The sequence below is a fragment of the Manis pentadactyla genome, chromosome 3 (assembly GCF_030020395.1).
Source record: "Manis pentadactyla isolate mManPen7 chromosome 3, mManPen7.hap1, whole genome shotgun sequence".
NCBI classification, from domain to species: Eukaryota; Metazoa; Chordata; class Mammalia; order Pholidota; family Manidae; genus Manis; species Manis pentadactyla.
In genome coordinates this window covers 159,280,723-159,298,480 of record NC_080021.1, presented here as the reverse complement: position 1 = coordinate 159,298,480, position 17,758 = coordinate 159,280,723, and the positions used below count along the sequence as shown (strand labels likewise).

General features: G+C 31.8%; 1 protein-coding gene across 1 annotated transcript in view; it reads right to left on the bottom strand.

Annotated features, from left to right (window-relative positions):
- Nucleotides 1-17,758, bottom strand: part of JAK2 (Janus kinase 2) — a 147,767-nt gene that overhangs the window by 4,429 nt on the left and 125,580 nt on the right. The window contains exons 15-23 of the mRNA XM_036928439.2: nucleotides 16,852-16,979; nucleotides 15,896-16,034; nucleotides 14,155-14,306; nucleotides 13,849-13,999; nucleotides 13,040-13,176; nucleotides 4,599-4,788; nucleotides 3,888-4,012; nucleotides 3,545-3,717; nucleotides 1,421-1,538 (exon numbers count right to left, since the gene is read on the bottom strand). Of these exons, the coding sequence (XP_036784334.2) occupies nucleotides 1,421-1,538; nucleotides 3,545-3,717; nucleotides 3,888-4,012; nucleotides 4,599-4,788; nucleotides 13,040-13,176; nucleotides 13,849-13,999; nucleotides 14,155-14,306; nucleotides 15,896-16,034; nucleotides 16,852-16,979 (1,313 nt within the window). The remainder of the gene's footprint in view (nucleotides 1-1,420; nucleotides 1,539-3,544; nucleotides 3,718-3,887; nucleotides 4,013-4,598; nucleotides 4,789-13,039; nucleotides 13,177-13,848; nucleotides 14,000-14,154; nucleotides 14,307-15,895; nucleotides 16,035-16,851; nucleotides 16,980-17,758) is intronic.

Genomic DNA, 17,758 nt, shown 5'->3' with positions numbered 1-17,758 from the left:
CTTCAGTATATGTTTTCTTATATGTTTGAAACCTTTTAAAAACAGACTTGAACAATCAAAATGTTCCTTTTTAGTCGTATTTCAGAAAAGATGGCTGAATGCGGAAACTGCCATGCCCATAACTGTAATACACTCAACACAAATCTCTGAGGAGCACCCAAAAAAAGTGAACTCAAAACGTATTATTTACTTAGGTTTTTTGGTTGTTGTTTTAATACAACATACTACATTTCAGCTGAAATAAAAAGTTGAATGTAAAAGAGGATATACAAAAAAATGAATATAAAAAGAAAAGTAGAATCAAAATTTAAGCATAAAAGCAGTGGGGGAGGAACACTCTGCTAAAAATTCATAAAATTGAGAGTCTGAACTGTAAGCTACAGAAATGTTTACAATGAATCGGTCATTTATTTAAGTATAGAGAGCTCTTATAAACTGGCAAAGCATGTGAGGCAACATTGCATGTATACACATACCCCAAATACCCAACAAATATGTGTTCAATCACACTAACAGGAGAAATGTAATTAAAATAAAATAGATAACAACTTCTCTCCTATCAATTTGGCAAAACTGCATGAAAACATAATGGTTGATACCAGCAAATGATGAAATGTACAGCCTGTGCATTGCTATTGAGAATGTAATCTTGTACATCATTCCTAGAAAGCATTTTAAAGAAAACAAAAACTTTTAAAAGAATTCATAACCTTTCCCCTATAATTAAACTTTTATTCTAAGGTGACAGAGATAAATAAATATTTAAGTTTAAGAATATTCACTATGTTCAGTGAAATGTTACTTAAAGACTGAGAAATTGAAAATAATTGTCCAAAAATTATATCCTTATGATGAAATGCTACTATAAGTTAGAAAAAAAATACTGCATTGAATATTTACTAATATAGGAAAATATCCATGCTATAAAACCTAATGAAAAAGCAGGAAAGCAAACTGTATGGTATGAACTTCATTTCATAAAAGAAATATTTTTAAATAAAATTTCACTTTTACATATAAAATTAAAAGAAGTCTGGAAGAAAACATACACAATATTAAAGTGGTTATTTCTGAGTCACTGAATTAGAGATGATTTTTATTTTCTTTTTCATACTTCCTTATGAAAAAAAACTACAATGAACAGGAAAAAAATTACTTTAAAAAAAAGGTTTCAATAGTTTCTAGAATGAATGAGTTTATTAGATTTACCAAGAATAATACTTAGAGAATATACTAAATAGTATTCCAATCCTCCCTTTCAAGTTAATTTAATGAGTAAGTTTAGGGTTATTTTGTAACATGTTGTCTTACAAATAAGCAACAAAAGACTCTGAAATGAGCCCTAACCTTACTATTATTCATTGGAAAAGGCTTTTCTCATGTTAAAAAAGAGTTGAAAGTAAACAAAAAGCACACTAACCGCTGGTGGACTTTTACTCTTCTCAATATATGTGAAAAGCTCATACAGAACCACTCCAAAGCTCCAAACATCTGAGGCTACAGAAAACTTGCTCTCTGTGAGTGACTCTGGAGCGTACCTGTGATGTGGAAAGCATTTAAAACACAATTACTTGAGGTGTCAACTCTTAATTTTACCTACATATCATTGGATTAAAAAAAAAAGTGTGCAGAGAAGAGTTAACATAGCTTGCCTGACATAGCATAATAGGCTGCCATTCTCAAAAAGGCTTGCTTGCAATGTTGATACTTCATGGTACCTGGGAACTCAGATTTCAGGAGGGCTTCCACAATTCTCTAGATGTTAAGAGCAGCTCACTGTGCCTCAACTATCAGCAAACAATATGGTTTATACTGAACACTACACTTGCTTTCCTTCAGTCTAGAATTTTGCTATGTGCCAGGCAGAGTGCCTACATGACTAGTCCCAATAAAAACCTTGGGCACTGAGTCTCTCATGAGCTTCCATAGTAGATGACATTTCACACATGTTGCACAATTACTGCTGGGAGAATTAAAAGTGACCCACATAACTTTACTGGGAGAGGACAGTTGGAAGCTTGTGCTTCGTTTCCTCCAGGCTTTGCCTCAGATACCTTTTCCCTTCTCTGATTTTGCCTTATATCTTTTCCCTGTAATGAATCCTATGTGTCCTCCTCGTGAATCAATGGACCTGAGGGTGGTAGGAATCTCCACCACACAAAGATAAAATCCAAAATTTTATTTTTGTCTCTAAAGGTAACACCAGGGTTAAGTGCAAAGTACCGTCTAAGAACTAAAAAATAGGCTGCTCTTTACAAATTAGGATTTAAATGAATCAAGATGAGTATTTCTATAAGTGCTTTTAGTATGAAATATTTTAAACATACACAAATGAACAACCACGTACCTATCTCTTATCTAAATTCATTGCCCGCCTTGTTAAATCTACTATGCCTCACCTCCAACCCACTGGATTTATGTGAAGTGAATTCCAGACATGAAAGTAGTTCAACCATAATTATGTCAGTATATATCTTTAAGAGATAAGAAGTCTTCTTTAAAACACCCTCACAATGCCAGGATAAATTACTATTCTGTGGAAATGATGTATTTGTTCTAAATCATTGATGCTTTCTTACCTAACTTTCTTCCAGACTAACAATTTGCAACAACAGCTGGGATTAGTTGAAAAATTTACAGATAAAAAATAAAATGAAGATAATTAACATATGATCTTTGATTTATGAACTAAAAGCAGTAGCTAAATAATTTATATATTTCTAATATTTCCAATGAATCCCAGAAAAATATTTATAAATTGACAGTTACATTGTTTATGTTAGTAATTTTAATTTTCGAGTTGGAAACCCAAAATGTGAATAACACACTTAAGTAAACAAAACCCATCCCTTAACACAAATATGATTCAAACCACATAATTTTATAGCTATTTCCAGAGATGAATTAAACCAGAATTAAAGTCATTTTGTAATGCATCCCAAACCAAAACATTTGAATATAATTTTACCAATTCATCCCTAAGGATGAACTTTTATGAACTATGCATAAACCTTTTATGAACTAAGGTATAAAAAGAGAAAACTTTGCATCAAAGCACAAATCACTGCAAACAATGTATACTGCATAAAAATTTAGGTTTGTATGCGCCTCACAATTCACAATTCTAACTGAAGATCAAAAATTACCTTTTGCTTCAAATTTCTGTAACATATAAAATATTAAGTCAATCCAGATTAAAGCACCATCATGAGTAAGGAAGCTTCAAAGCACAAACTCTGGAATCAGACTACCTGGACTTGAATCCTAGGTTCTACCATTTTTTGACCATGGAACCTTGAGCAAGCTATTTAAAATGTCACATCTCAGTTCCTTTATTCTTAAAATGGAGATAGTACATATTCTCCAAGGGTGATTTTAAAGATTAAATGAGGTAATTCATGAAATGCATCTAGCCCTAAGTAAGCATATGATAAAATTTCTGTATTATTGTAAATATATAAATGACAAACTATTAATAATAGTAAAAATTAAGTTTGAAGCTTGTGCTCCAAAATTTCACTTTATTGTACTAATATAAACTCACCAGAATATAGGACTTTCACCAGGTTCTTTCACTTTGTAGTATTCTTTGTCTTGTGGCAAGACTTTAGTTAACCCAAAATCTCCAATTTTAACTCTGTTTTCATTCTCCACCAATATATTCCTTGTTGCCAGATCCCTATGGATATACCTTTTTGTACCAAGATACTCCATACCCTATGGATAAAATAAAATTTTTCTTTTAGATAGTATTATAACACAAACAATTTAAATGGTCTTACCTCTATATAATCCTTGAGTTAGCTAAGAAAAGCTCCAAAGGATTTCTTAACAATTACCTCAATATGTTCTCTTCACCTACAACAAACAGCCAGGATATTAAGTACCTTGCAAATCTGAGATGTGTACTGCAGAAGTTTGTTATGATCTATCCGTTCTTTATGTTTTTGGAGATAGTCTCGCAAACTTCCATATGGTAAATATTCCATAATTAATCTTAGATTACGCCGGCCTTTTAACATACAAATGGGAACATGTTTTACTTTGCTATATTTTACTAATGAAATATTAGAAAACAACCATACATAAATGACTTAAGGATAGAGTCTAAGATGACAAAACTTGATTATAATTAAAGGTGACATAGTAGTTAAGAACACAGGTCTTCTGAATCAAAAGTTTTTGAAAAGAAACTTTAAAAATAATTGTTTTAGTGTTCTGAAACCCTTTATGCAAACCAAAATAATCTGATGAGAACTTCTTTTCTCCTTGTCTATAATGAAAAAGCATCTAATTTAAAAAATATTATCACAGAAAATGTGAGCAAAGACAATTTTTCTTTAAAAGGATATTCTCTTGGTAAGCTTAAGGAAGAACGGTAACCTCCAACCACGTGAAGAGAATGACTAACCAAGTAGCCAAGAACTTCCTGTAGTTAGAGCCCACAGTCACCAAGCACCATCTCCAGTAGTGGAAGATGCTTTTCTCTCTGGGCACTGACATATTGTAAGTCCAGATCTTGAGACATTATATGTTCTTATTACTCAGGATGCCAAAGACATACCTTGAGTTTAAAATAGTTTCAATGGGAAACATACCAGCACTGTAGCATACTCCCTTGTACTTTACAATGTTGTCATGCTGCAAAGATTTAAGGATTTCAATTTCCCTTTCAAAGTCTCTGAGGTGCTCTTCAGTACTGTGTTGGAGCTTTTTTACAGCCACCACCTCCCCAGTGTTGTCTTGTAGAGGGTCATACCGGCACATCTCCACACTCCCAAAATTACCCTAAATAACACATCATATTAGAATAGAAATCTAAAGTTTCCTAGACAAATGACTAATAAATTCTAATTATACAGGCAATTTCAGTAGCTAGAATTAGCAGGCATATCTCTAAGCTTACATTAGGCAAGGCAACTTTCAGAACAAGAAAAGGAAATAATAGTTCAACAGGTAGGTAGTAAACCTATATGTTTAATTTCTTTAAAGGAATTATAGGCTGAAATAGAAAGTTCAAAATGGCATTCAAACAAATCATGAACATAAATTATTAAGACAGGCCAAGGGACAAGCCAGAGACAAGGCATTGCTAAATTTCTTTCACTAACTTCCAGGCATTTCTTCACAATATACCCTTGATATGGAGCCGGATGGAATAAGGGTCTATTATGGGCTGAATGTCTATGTTCCCCCCAAATTCATATGATAAAACCCTAAGCCCAAATGTGAGTGTATTTGAAGATAAAGCCTGTGAAGAGGTGATAACGGTTTAAATGAGGTCATAAGGGTAAAACCTTAATAGGATAGGGCTGGTGCCTTTTTATGAAGAGGAGACACCAGTGCTCTCCGCCATGTGAGGACACAGGAAGAAGGTGGCCATATGCAAGCCAAGAGGAGAATTCTCACCAGAAATCAAACCAGGCCTGAACCTTTTTCTCAGATTTTCCAGCCTCGAGAAGTATGAGAAACAAATTTCTGTTATTTAAGCCACCCAGTTTACGGTATTTTGTTATAGCAGCTTAAGTAAACTAACACAAGGTCCAATTTATTTGCTCAAGAAAGTAAGAAATTTCTATTCTATGGGGATGTTCCTGTATTTTTTTAAGTCAGTTTTTAAAGAAATACACTCTCTTTTTACTCTGGATTTACTTAAGAATTGATAAGTGGATATATTACATTTAAAATCAAGTATAAGTTTGGGGCATTCATTAAATTAGTATTTTTGGATATTACTGCACTCTTAAAGAATAAAACAGTGTAGTCTTTGAACATAAGATTCTAAGTGAATATGTTTTCAGTTATATACATGTAGTCAACTAGGCCATATGTAAGCTCAAAGTTAAATCTCTAATTAAATGGGCTGCACAGCAACGTGGGTAAGACCTGGGACAGACTGATTGGAGCTAGAATCTTGGCCCACCACTTTCTCTCTTTGGGACCTTGGTCAAGTCACTTCCCTCTGATATCTGTTTCTCTTCCTTAAAATGGAAAATAATAAAATATGTCTCATATTGTTGTTATAAAAAATTATCCCAAACATACTTAAAGCAAAAGTGAGAAATAATAAAGCTTTATATTATTTTTTCCTACTTACTTAACAGTGTATCCATTAAATTATTTTTCAGTGCCATTATATATTCCTTGAAAATAGATTTTTAATTATTGTATACTGTCTTATAAATGTATGAATTTTAAAATTGGAAACAAATGTATAAGTTTAAGAAAAATTTAAAATATTAATATATTCATGTTATTCCAATGATACCCAAATATCTGTGTACATCTCTATTAAGGATACATTCTTAAAAGTGGAATTAGCTATTCAAAGGATATGGATATTTCAAAGGCCCTTGATACATGCTGCAGCAGAGCTCTCTTGAGTTAGTAATTTATGTTCTAAGTACTGCAAAAACTGTTAATTTTAATCATACCCCTGCCAAAACTGGCCATTACAATTTTTCTAAATCTTTATCAATTTGATAGGCACAAGTCAACCTCACTGTTTTAATTTGGAATGCCTCTATTTTCTTTTGGAAGAAGTAGGTGAAGGCAAACGGTAAGAATGAAGAGATAGTTTTAGGATAGAAAACAAAAAGCGTCTATAAGGGTTTGGAGTAGGCACCAGAGAAGAAATCAAGTAAGGGAGCATAAAAGAACTGCCAATAAAAGACTCTTAAATGACAGCCAATGTTGGAAACCAATTTGCAATGGAGATAATAAACATATATATATGATTTTTTTCTTACAATTTTTGAGAGATGGAAACACAAGTAGGAAAAAAATTCAGAGTTGTATTATCACTGTACAAAGAAATGGCAGGGAAAATAAAACATGTAATCAAGGAAGAGATGTAACTGTGAATACCAGAGAAAGCAGAGTTTAAATGGTCTACCAAGAGATCTGCCCAAGGTAGGAAAGGAGAAAGCTCAATCTACAAGGCAGCTAACAACCTTTAAGAAGAAGATAGGCCATAGCAACGCTGGCAACAGCAAAGGTATCAAAAAGAAGGATTTATGTTTTGGGAAGAATCAAAAAATACAAAATTATAGGTAGGGAGATTACAAAGTCTGAAATTTCACAAGTAAAATGATTATAAGGTATTAGAGTTCAAAATGAACTCAATATAGACATAGATTTGAGGTAGACAGGTTGAGGAATTTTTAAAAGGTATTGAAAGGTTGTCCAAAATAATGGTGAAGATGAAAATAATGAGTACTGAAAGTACTCAAAGAATGTGTGGCATTGACCAAGACATTGACCAATCAAAGATGAGAATAGGAGAGAATAACAATCATATTCACAGGGGACTATAAATGATGCTGATAGTTTGAAAGTGGTAGCAGCAAGGTCCAGATCTCTATATCCCAGATCTGTATCATGGAGGAAGAGGGAATAGAGAATTTCAAAAAAGCTAGGTTTTAATTAAGGTGAAGAGGTAAAGAATAGAAGTATATGTAGGCAGGAGAATAAAGGAAGAAAACAAAGGCACTCATTTGAGAATTAAAGTAGCAGAAGACAGGTTTCATAATATTTTCTTAGCTCTTCTTATGAATATTAAACTAAAATATACCATTATTTCTTCTGGTTTAAAAAATATAGAAATAATATTATGGTATCAAATGCAGCTAGAAATATCCATGTTAAAGTATCAACAACTGACTAAAGACCATACCATTTTCCTTTAATTTCCTACAAACTAAATTACTGAGAAATCATTTGGTTATAAATACATTTTGAAAATGCTTTCCTTACAGTCTCATCAATTTATGTTTAAAATAATTTTAAACTCAAAGAACTATATAAAAACTAAAAATCAAAAGGGAAATAACTCAAAGTTGCAATAATAGGGAATGCTGTAAATGAAATATATAGTACATTAAATTTTAAAAATATGTTTCAAAATAATACTAATAATGGGAAAATTTTGAGATAATAAATGAAAAATAGCAAGATAGAAAATTAATATATATAGAATGATGTCACTTTTGAAACAGGGTGTTTGTGTGTATGTGTGCAAAGACTAGAATGAAGGAAATGTATCTGTATTTCCCATCTCTACAATAAATATATTATCACTTTCATAACTAGAAAAAAAGTTACTTTAAGGAAGAAAAAATACTTTGTAATTTAGTTTGATCTTTCCTCCTCCTTAGTTTAAATTTGTGATGTTTTGATTCTTTGTTATGTCTGTTTCTTAGATACCAGTATATATAGCTGAATTATAATAATTATATCCATTGTTTCATTTTAATATGTGACTTTGTGTTCTAGTAATATGTTAGGGGCTAAAGAAATGTTTAAGTTAGAAAACAAAAACAAATAAAAACCAAGATCTAATAAACAACGAAAGACTGATCAAAAACTAAATTGTGTGGAAGATGCAGTAAGTGCTATAAGCTTCCAGAAAAGAGGAATCAATGTCAGCTGGAGACACTTTAGGAAATCTTAATGCCACACATAATGCTAATATGGCCCTTACTATTTAAGAAAAGACTTAACATAAATAGTAATTTCTATTTACCTTTTATTCAGGAATATGCTTAGGATAAGATACTAAAGACAGTTTAAAAGTGAAACGATATATATTTTTGGTTGTTTTTAGAAGAGAAAACTGGTGATATAGGGGAGAGATGTAAATTTTACAGACATAATTGAGGGTAAGGGAAGGTCTGCTTTTTTAAAAAGCAAACTTACAAGATTTGTTGTATCACTATAAAAATAGATTTTTGTCTAAATAGTTTTAGAAAGCTTCCATTTATTCTTTAATATTACTAATTATTTAATCTCATTATCATTATTTTACAATCATTAAAAGTTCTTCACTAATTTGAGTTTAAAATATCTTTGTTTTTAAAGGAGCCAATAATTAACGAAGGTGCACACTTTGTTGTCTGGAACATTCATTTTCAAAGACTAGTTGAAAGCTTAAGGTGAAGTGTGTGTGACAGAGCTACTCCATTACCTCCTAATTTATACTTCCAAATTCATTTCTGCCCCTAAATTAGTCTTTACCACCAATATACATTAATATTTAAAAAAGGACTGCCTGGATAACAGAGAAATACACAGTATTGATTAACTATCTATTAAGGTACATGAGACAGAAGAAACTATTATTAGATTTTAAGGAAGTTCAAATATTCATTATTATTATTATTATTATTTTTTTTTTCTGAGGAACCTCCATACTGTTTTCCACAATGGCTGTATCAATTTACATGTCCATCAACAGTGCAAAAGGGTTTCCTTTTCTACACAACCTTGCCAGCCCTTGCTGTCTTTTTGTTACAGTCTTTCTGACAGGTTGTGAGGTGATGTATCATTGTGGTTTTGATTCACATTTTCCTGCTGATTCGTGATGTCATGTGATGTCAAACTCTTTTTTATGTATCTGTTGGCTGTCTTGTGTGTCATCTTTGGAAAAATGTCTATTCAAATCTTCTGCTCATTTTTTATATTGGACTTTTTTCTTGCTATTGAGTTGTATGAGTTTTTAAATGTATTTTGGACATTAGCCTCTTATCAGATACATGATTTACAAATATTTACTCCTATTCAGTGTGCTGCTTTTTCATTTTTATTTATTTTATTAAGGTATAATTAATATTCACTGTTATGAAGGTTTCACAAGAGAAACAGTGTGGTTACTACATTCACCCATATTATTGAGTCCCCTCGCCATACCCCATTGCAGTCACTGTCAATCAGTGCACTAAAATGCCACAGAGTCACCATTTGTCTTCTCTGTGCTACACTGTCTTCCCCGGGACCCCTCAGCACCACGTGAACTAATCATAATACCCTTCAATCCCCTTCTCCCTCCCTCTCCACCTGCCCTCCCACACCCCTAATGAAAAATTCAGAAAGTTAAACTAGATAAAAGAGTATTCTGAATAAGTGAACACTAAATCATAAGGTAGTTACTAAATACTGAAGGATATTAACTTAGTTACTTTTTCTAAGATATGACCATTATGAATGTGTTATGAATGTGTTATGACCAGTAGGAATGTGTTACATTTCCTTACATGGCTTATACATCTGAATATCCTTTTATAAAAGCACATTTTAAGAATGTAATTTACATATGTACTTAAATCTGAGTTTGAGCTATTGCAAATATTGAATTAGTTAAGTACAAATTAATGAGATTTTGGAGTAATCATAAAGAATAAGGAATTCTCTAAAAACAAACATAACCTTGTAATGACAGATAATATTCCTAAAAATAATTTTATAATATTCTTGTACAGATAAGTTCACTACAATTTACTGCAAGAACTTAAAGATTACTTTCTGGGTAATTCTAAATAAATCCCAACCAAGTACTGAATAACAATACACTGTTGCACCCTACCTTTTAAAAATTCATTAGAACTAATAATCAAAATTATGTATGTTTATTAAATTCGTAGAATTTCCATAGAATTTCACATGACTTCATATTCACAGAATTTTATACGAATTCATGTTCATATGTGAAAAAGCAGTTTATAATTAGGAAACTATGATATCTCAATATTAGGAGTTCATAAATATATACAAAATAATTATAGTATTAACACTTATACCAATTTGCACCTTATTAAATCTTAGAAACTGTGATCAGTGTGAAATTTAAAGTAGAGGATATACTTACCACACTCTTCTATAATTTTAGTTTGCTATCCACCTCCTCCAACTAAGCTGTCAACTCTTTAGAGGCAATAGCTATATCACCTATCCACAGTGACCAGTGGAGCACCTGGCACTTAGTAGCGCCTCAAATATTTGTATACTAAAACCACATCATTTCAGGAAAAAAAACTAAATTGAAAGTAATTCAGACCCTCTTACAGATGTCTAGTTCCTAGACTTCCCTTTAGATTTTCATCTACTGGTTTAAAAGTTCTGAGTCTTACAGTGAAGGATGGTTTTTACTTTGGATCTTTGAATTTGAAACTATGGTCTTAATCATACAAATGTTCATATATTTAGGTCTGTATAAAACTGAGTATAAATAAAAAAAGTATAGGTTGCCCTTTTTTACTTCAAATAAATTGGATTTTATTTTCTATAGTCTACCAGAAAAACCTTCTGGGAGATATAATACATATAAAGCCTGGATCTAAGGATAAGAAAAATTAAGTGGACAGTTCAGAAATCAGAGAGAAAATAATTTCTCAGGTTTTCATGATTTTGTGACTAGTGACTATGATTACTAATCTAATGACTAGTGTTTTTGTTCATGAAAATATTTCCATATAGCTAACAATAAATGAAGATGCATTTGACAATAAACACATTAATATATCAAATTACACTAAGTTCTGCCTTTTCCATAAACAATTTATTGCTTGCATTGTGATCCCTGAGTGGGAATTTAAAATATATATATTTTTTCCTTATGTCTTAACATTATTTGATTTGCCCCAAAAAGATAATAGAAAAAGATAATGCAACTGAAGCATTATCACATAAACAAAATCAAATATACATGTGAGATAGTAAAAATAGCATGGAAGTAGAATAGGGGAAGGTTCTGGTCTCATATCTGCTAATATCTATCTGTTAGACTGTAGACAAGTTACTTAACATCTCTGGACCTTAATTTTTCTCATTGTGAAATGAAAAGGTCACTCATAAGTCTAAAGCATCATTTCCCAAACTGTTTAAGGAAACACTTTCTATGACATGTCAGTAGATAAACTTTTTTTAAATGGGAGAAGACAACTAAAAGGTCTACTAAATTTTAGACACACTACATACTACTAAGAAATTGATACTATCAGTATAGAATTATGGCCAAAGTCAACCAGTGTAAGTGGCAGCCTCTAAGATATCTCCCAGTGTCACCTACCTTCTCACATTTGTCCTCTTTTTAATTCCCTTGAGGATAAGCTGCATTTATTAACTCAATTTATTATGAATAGAATATTGCAGGAGTGATGAGATGCCACTCCTGAGATTAAGTTATAAAAGACCATGGCTTCTACTTTGGGTGTTGGCTGTTGTGAAGCAGCCCTGTGGAGAGGCCTAAGTAAGTGAGCTTGGAAGTAGATATTCTGAGGTCTGTCAATAGCCATATGAGTAAGCTTAGAAGAAAATCCCTAGTGCAGTCTTCAAGGGAGACTGCAAGGCCTGGATAATACCTTGATTGCAGTCTTATGAAAGATCTTCAGCTAGAATCATCCAGTTAAATTGCTCCCAGACTCCTGACTCACCTAAACTAGGTGATGATAAATGTTTGTATTTGTAGCTGTTAAGTTTTAGAGCAATTTTTCACACATAGATAACTAATGCAGTTAAATACCTGAAACTTTTTTTTTGCCATCACTAAATTCCTTGAATCATTTCTGAGAATATTTTACAAACAAGGAACAACAGCAAAGTATTAATACAGCTAAGTGAATACTTAACATAAATACCCAAATGAGGCCTAATGTGGCTAGACCAAAATCCAGTTCACAAGTCACATAGTATAAGAACCCTATACTAGCAAGCTTTGAGGAAGAAAGAGAGCTTACCACTATATTGAACCTGCTAATAACTAAGCCTTTCCTGGTCTTAAAATTTGTAGGTAATGCATGACTGTGTGACCTTTTAGCAGAAACAGTCTCTGGCTTGCTAGTGAACATGGTCCAGTCAACATCTAGACTCTGAATAATCAGATTAATTATTTCTCCCTGAGATGACTAAACAAGGGTGGGTAGGAAGGCTTAATTGTTCCTTTCTCTATTTCATGACTAAAATACCCTCTACCAAGAAAGAGTCCCATGGTCACATCAATTGGGGAAATATTGCCTAATTTGTCATCCTCTTGAAGATGTTCAATGAACATTATATGTTAAAGGTTCTGAGAAATTCTTTGGTAAGATAGTTGTTGACTTAATAGAGCATCTCTCCAATATATGACAACTAAACCTTTTTTCTGCAAAAACTCCTTAAAATTTTGTGGAAAGTGAACTTCAGAGAACTGCTAAAGCCTTATTTTTTTTCTAAATAAAATGTTCTTTATGTTCGTTATACCTTTTCTAAAAAAATTCTGACATCTTACCTTGCCAAGTTGCTGTAGAAATTTCAAGTGTCTCTCTTCAAACTGTGTAGGGTCTCGGTCTTCAAAAGCACCAGAAAACCCTAGGGCACCTATCTTCATATTCAATAACATGTCATTTTCTGTTAATAATTCATAATCTGGGGAAATAAGGAGTATTACCACCATAAACTGGCAAATATATTCTCTGGTTTAAACTGACATGTATTCAAGCTGACCAAAATAATCAAAATGAGTTAGAAATACTAAATATGAATTGATAGAGGGCAACTCTAATAGTTTAGGTTATACTATTGGGAGCCTTTAATTATTATCCAGAAGACTTACAAGAAAGATTTCTGCGAAGTATAAAGAATTACTTTCCAAAATGGTTTTAGTATTTATAAAGTATGATTATATTCTGACTTTAGTGGTGAGAATGGCGAGTAATATTAGAACAGGAAACACTTATGGGTCAACCACATGTTTTAGAAGAGGACAGGGCAAAGAACAAATCTACTTCATGTATAGATAATAAATAAATCATAAAATATATGAGAACTAGCTTTAAAAAAAACTAGTTTTAAAAGAATTGCTTTAAAAAAGTCAAATAAGCTAAGTAAACTTCTATAACATACTACTCATTAACTGTCAAACTAAACTTAGGTTATTGGAGAAAAAGCCTGTTTTAAAAATGGAAAAACTGCTCAATTAAGACTAAATATATGTAAAGTAGGAAAAGTCACATAAACATAAGAAATTCAGAGGGTTTAAAAGTCATCAAGGAACTTCTTGGAAGGGATTGCTGGAGAATCCATAAGAGCAATACATACCTGGAGTAAACAAGCTATTAAGATCTCGTATGATGGCTCTGAAAGAAGGTCTAAAATCTGGTTCATAATCCATACAATTATTAATAAGATTTGCTAATTCTGTCCACTTTGGTGCAGGAAGCTGGTGCCTATCTTCATAAAACTGTAGCTTCTATAATTAAAGAACCAGACATTGAGAATAAATTGTATAATGCCATATCAATCTTCTTTTTAACATTAGGTGGGCTAAAAAGTATCAAATCAGGTAAAAAAATATCAACAATCATGGATAGGTTAATTCCAACTTCACAGTCTATATAAACTTACTCTTTGAGAATCCAAAGCACTCAAAGGCTTATCTCCTCCACTGCAGATTTCCCACAAAGTGGTACCAAAACTCCATTTGTCTGTTGCCAAGTTTAGATTTTTAGGATTTTCAATGCATTCAGGTGGCACCCATGGTATTCTCTCCTGAAGAACTTTTAAATTATAGGAACAAAGTATGGTTCAATAGCTCCCACAAGTAAACACTTCTTTTATAGGCAAATTTCAAACAGATTTGAATAATTAGGTCTTTATTTGTTTGGGGGTGTATGCACATACAAGTACATGTACATGCTTAAAAGCTAGGAAGGATCTTTGAGATCATCTAATTCAATATCTCAGCTTTAACAATAACAACACTGACTCCCATAAGACTGAATAATCTGCTCTAAATCACACAATTTGTTGGTAGCATGGAGAGAATTCAAATTCTGTACAATGAATCCTGGATCAATTAAACTTCTTTCCATTAAACCATACTGTCTCAGCTGGTATCCCACTCTCTCTGCTTCTTCCTATTAGTTTTGCATTCAAAATAATTTTTTTCCAGAAAATTTGTCCTAAAACTACCGCTTTATATTTCTGTACAATGTGTATGTAGTAAAGGTAATGTTAACATCATTCTGAGCCATTCTAAATTAGTGGCAATTCTGATTTGTAGATGAAAAAACAAGGACCAACAAACTGATCGATGACTAAATTATACCGAGATATTTGGGGTACAGAATTGATATAAGTAGGTTCTGCTCAGATCATGGAATTTCCCGTGTCTGGTTGTTGACCACATCAGAAAAATGGTATTCAAAGAAGGAGGGAGTACTTTAACTCCACCTGCTGGAATTCTGCATAGATAGACATAGTGATAAAGTAAGTAAAGAAATAAATAAGAATGAAGGATAATCTCTTGTACCTTTTAGTATATTTTGGTGAAGCAACGTGAATATTTTTGCTATATAATTAAGAGATTAAAGAGTACATGCTCCTTTCTCCTTCACCATATGCAATTTCTCCTTCACCTCCCATTCCAAAGGGTAAAATTTCCTGGAGTACCAGGTCTAAGATCCTTTAACATTTTTTACCCTATTATTTCTTTCTTCTCTGTCAGATAAGCTATCAAGTTTAAGTAGCTCTAATAGCATACGACGCATCAATGCACAAAAGTTGATCAATTTAGATCCTCAATTTAAAACATGCAATTAGAGAAGTTAGCTGAGATAATGAAATATAAATACAATATTACTTGTACCAAAAAAAAAACCTCAACTATTTGACTGAAATTTTTACTTTAACTAATTGTGTTAGATAGAACAAACACAAAGGTTTTTTTAAGTTAGAAAATATCAAAATTAGCTAAATAATAAAACTAAATAAGATCTCAAATTAGGTAATGTATCTTCTCAAAATTTTATTTAGTGACTAAAAGGAAGAAAAACTTAGAAAATTTACTTGCAGCCCAAAGATTAAGATGATGAAATTTCACATTAAAAATGGATAAAACCTAAACTTCTATACATAATTAGGGATTAAAACTTTTAAAAAATCATCTTTTGTCTATTGGCAAGAAGAAATGGACAGAGACTAGGACTTAACTATAACTTAAGTTAGTTGCTGAAATTGATAGCTAAACTTCATTATTAATCAAAAACATGTCAATAAGAGTTTGAGAAAAATTGACAACATGCTTTTCATGCTACTCTTTTAAGTAAAGCTTAATGAAGTTAAATGTAATCCTTGTTCTACTTACTGTCCTTTGGCAAAACTGTAATACTAATGCCAGGATCACTAAGTTTGATGAAAGGTGGATTTCCTATCTTCCTGTCTTCTTCTCTGATAAGCAGAATATTTTTGGCACACACATTCCCATGAGTAAGGGCTTTTTCTTCCTATTAAAGTTAAATGCACATATATATTCAAGTATCAATCCACAAATATTTAAGCACTTAATATGATTCAAGGATCCAAAATGGATTTAAATTAGAAAAATAAGTAAGACAGTGTTAACTAATAAACATTTATTTGGAAGCAAGTTTTGAAGTAATAAAAGAAAATTTTATGGCAGCACTGTGCTTTCTGTTTTACATTTTATATGACACAATAATCTTTACCCATGTTGCAACAAATATATTAAAACCATCCAGGGCCACTTTACTTTGTAAAGCTGAGATTTTATAAAGTAGGTATTTCTAAGTAGTAGCTGACAGTAAGAAATACTGTATCTGTTCAGCAGCAGGATACACACACACACACACACACACACACACACACACACACAAACACTCTCTGAAGAGTTTCACCACTGCCTAGCACTCCGGTATTCTGCTTCTCTGACAATACTGCTTTCTCATTAGACATACATTCAGTTGCCCATAAATACAATAACAAAGCACTTTCTGCAGGGATTTTCTACTAACTATACTTAACACAACATGTTTCTGCATAATTTTTGGTTAAATCCTCTAAACCCAAGTGATACAAACTACAGATTGTCCATCAAGAATTATAACAGATTGATGGGATGACAAAACTATATCTCTCAAAAGTGATTGCACATAAATAAATATATGCCTAAAATAATCTCTTTCATCAACATAGATTATTTTAAATGACTCAGTAACCATTTCTGACTGCTTTCTTGTTCCTAGGTCAAGATCCTTTTTACATTGCTTCATAACTTGTTAAGTGAATATACTTATCACTTACTAGAAAATGCATGGCCCATGCCAACTGTTTAGCCACTTCAAGTTTCCACAATATATTTATAGAATTTTTATTCTTTTTCAGATACGTATCTAATGATCCAAATTTTACAAACTCCTGAACCAGGATATCTGCATTAAAATACAATAATAAAAATAAAGCTTAAACATATGTATAATAAAAATATATAATTTTCAACTTTTATAAATATATTTATAATTATATATGTGGGCATCATAGGCATAGACATTAAACTACCAAAAATTCACTAATTTAAAGAAAGCTTAGCAGCTATATACCATTGTATTTTTAGGTTTTACTTTATTCACAACAGCAAGAGACAGGAGCTAAACAATTACATATATACAATGTTATATATATATCATTATATGTATTATAAAACAATATATAACACATAATATGTAATAATACTATATATAGAGAGAATATTACTCCAGCACACTTCTATATATTAGTACTGAATTATGGCTGCTTTTCTGAAACAAATGAAAATTTCTCACATAGTTAATTTCTCTTCCATGAAACTATAGTATTGCCCCCCTGTATCTGTGGTTTCTCTTGCCCTAGTTTCAGTTACTGTGGTCAACCTCAGTCTGGAAGCAGATCCTCTTCTGGTATCTGGTCATAAAGTCAATAGTAACTTAACACCAGTCACAATGCCTACATCATTCACCTCACTTCATGTGATCATGTAAGCATTTATCATTTCACATCATCACAAGAAGAAAGATGAGTAAGATTTTGAAAGATCACATTCACATAGCTTTTCTTACAGTATATTATTTAATTGTTCTATTTCATTCTTTTAATACTTTACTGTGACTTATTTATAAATTAAACTTCATCATAGATATGTATATATAGGAAAAAACAGTATATATCCACGGTT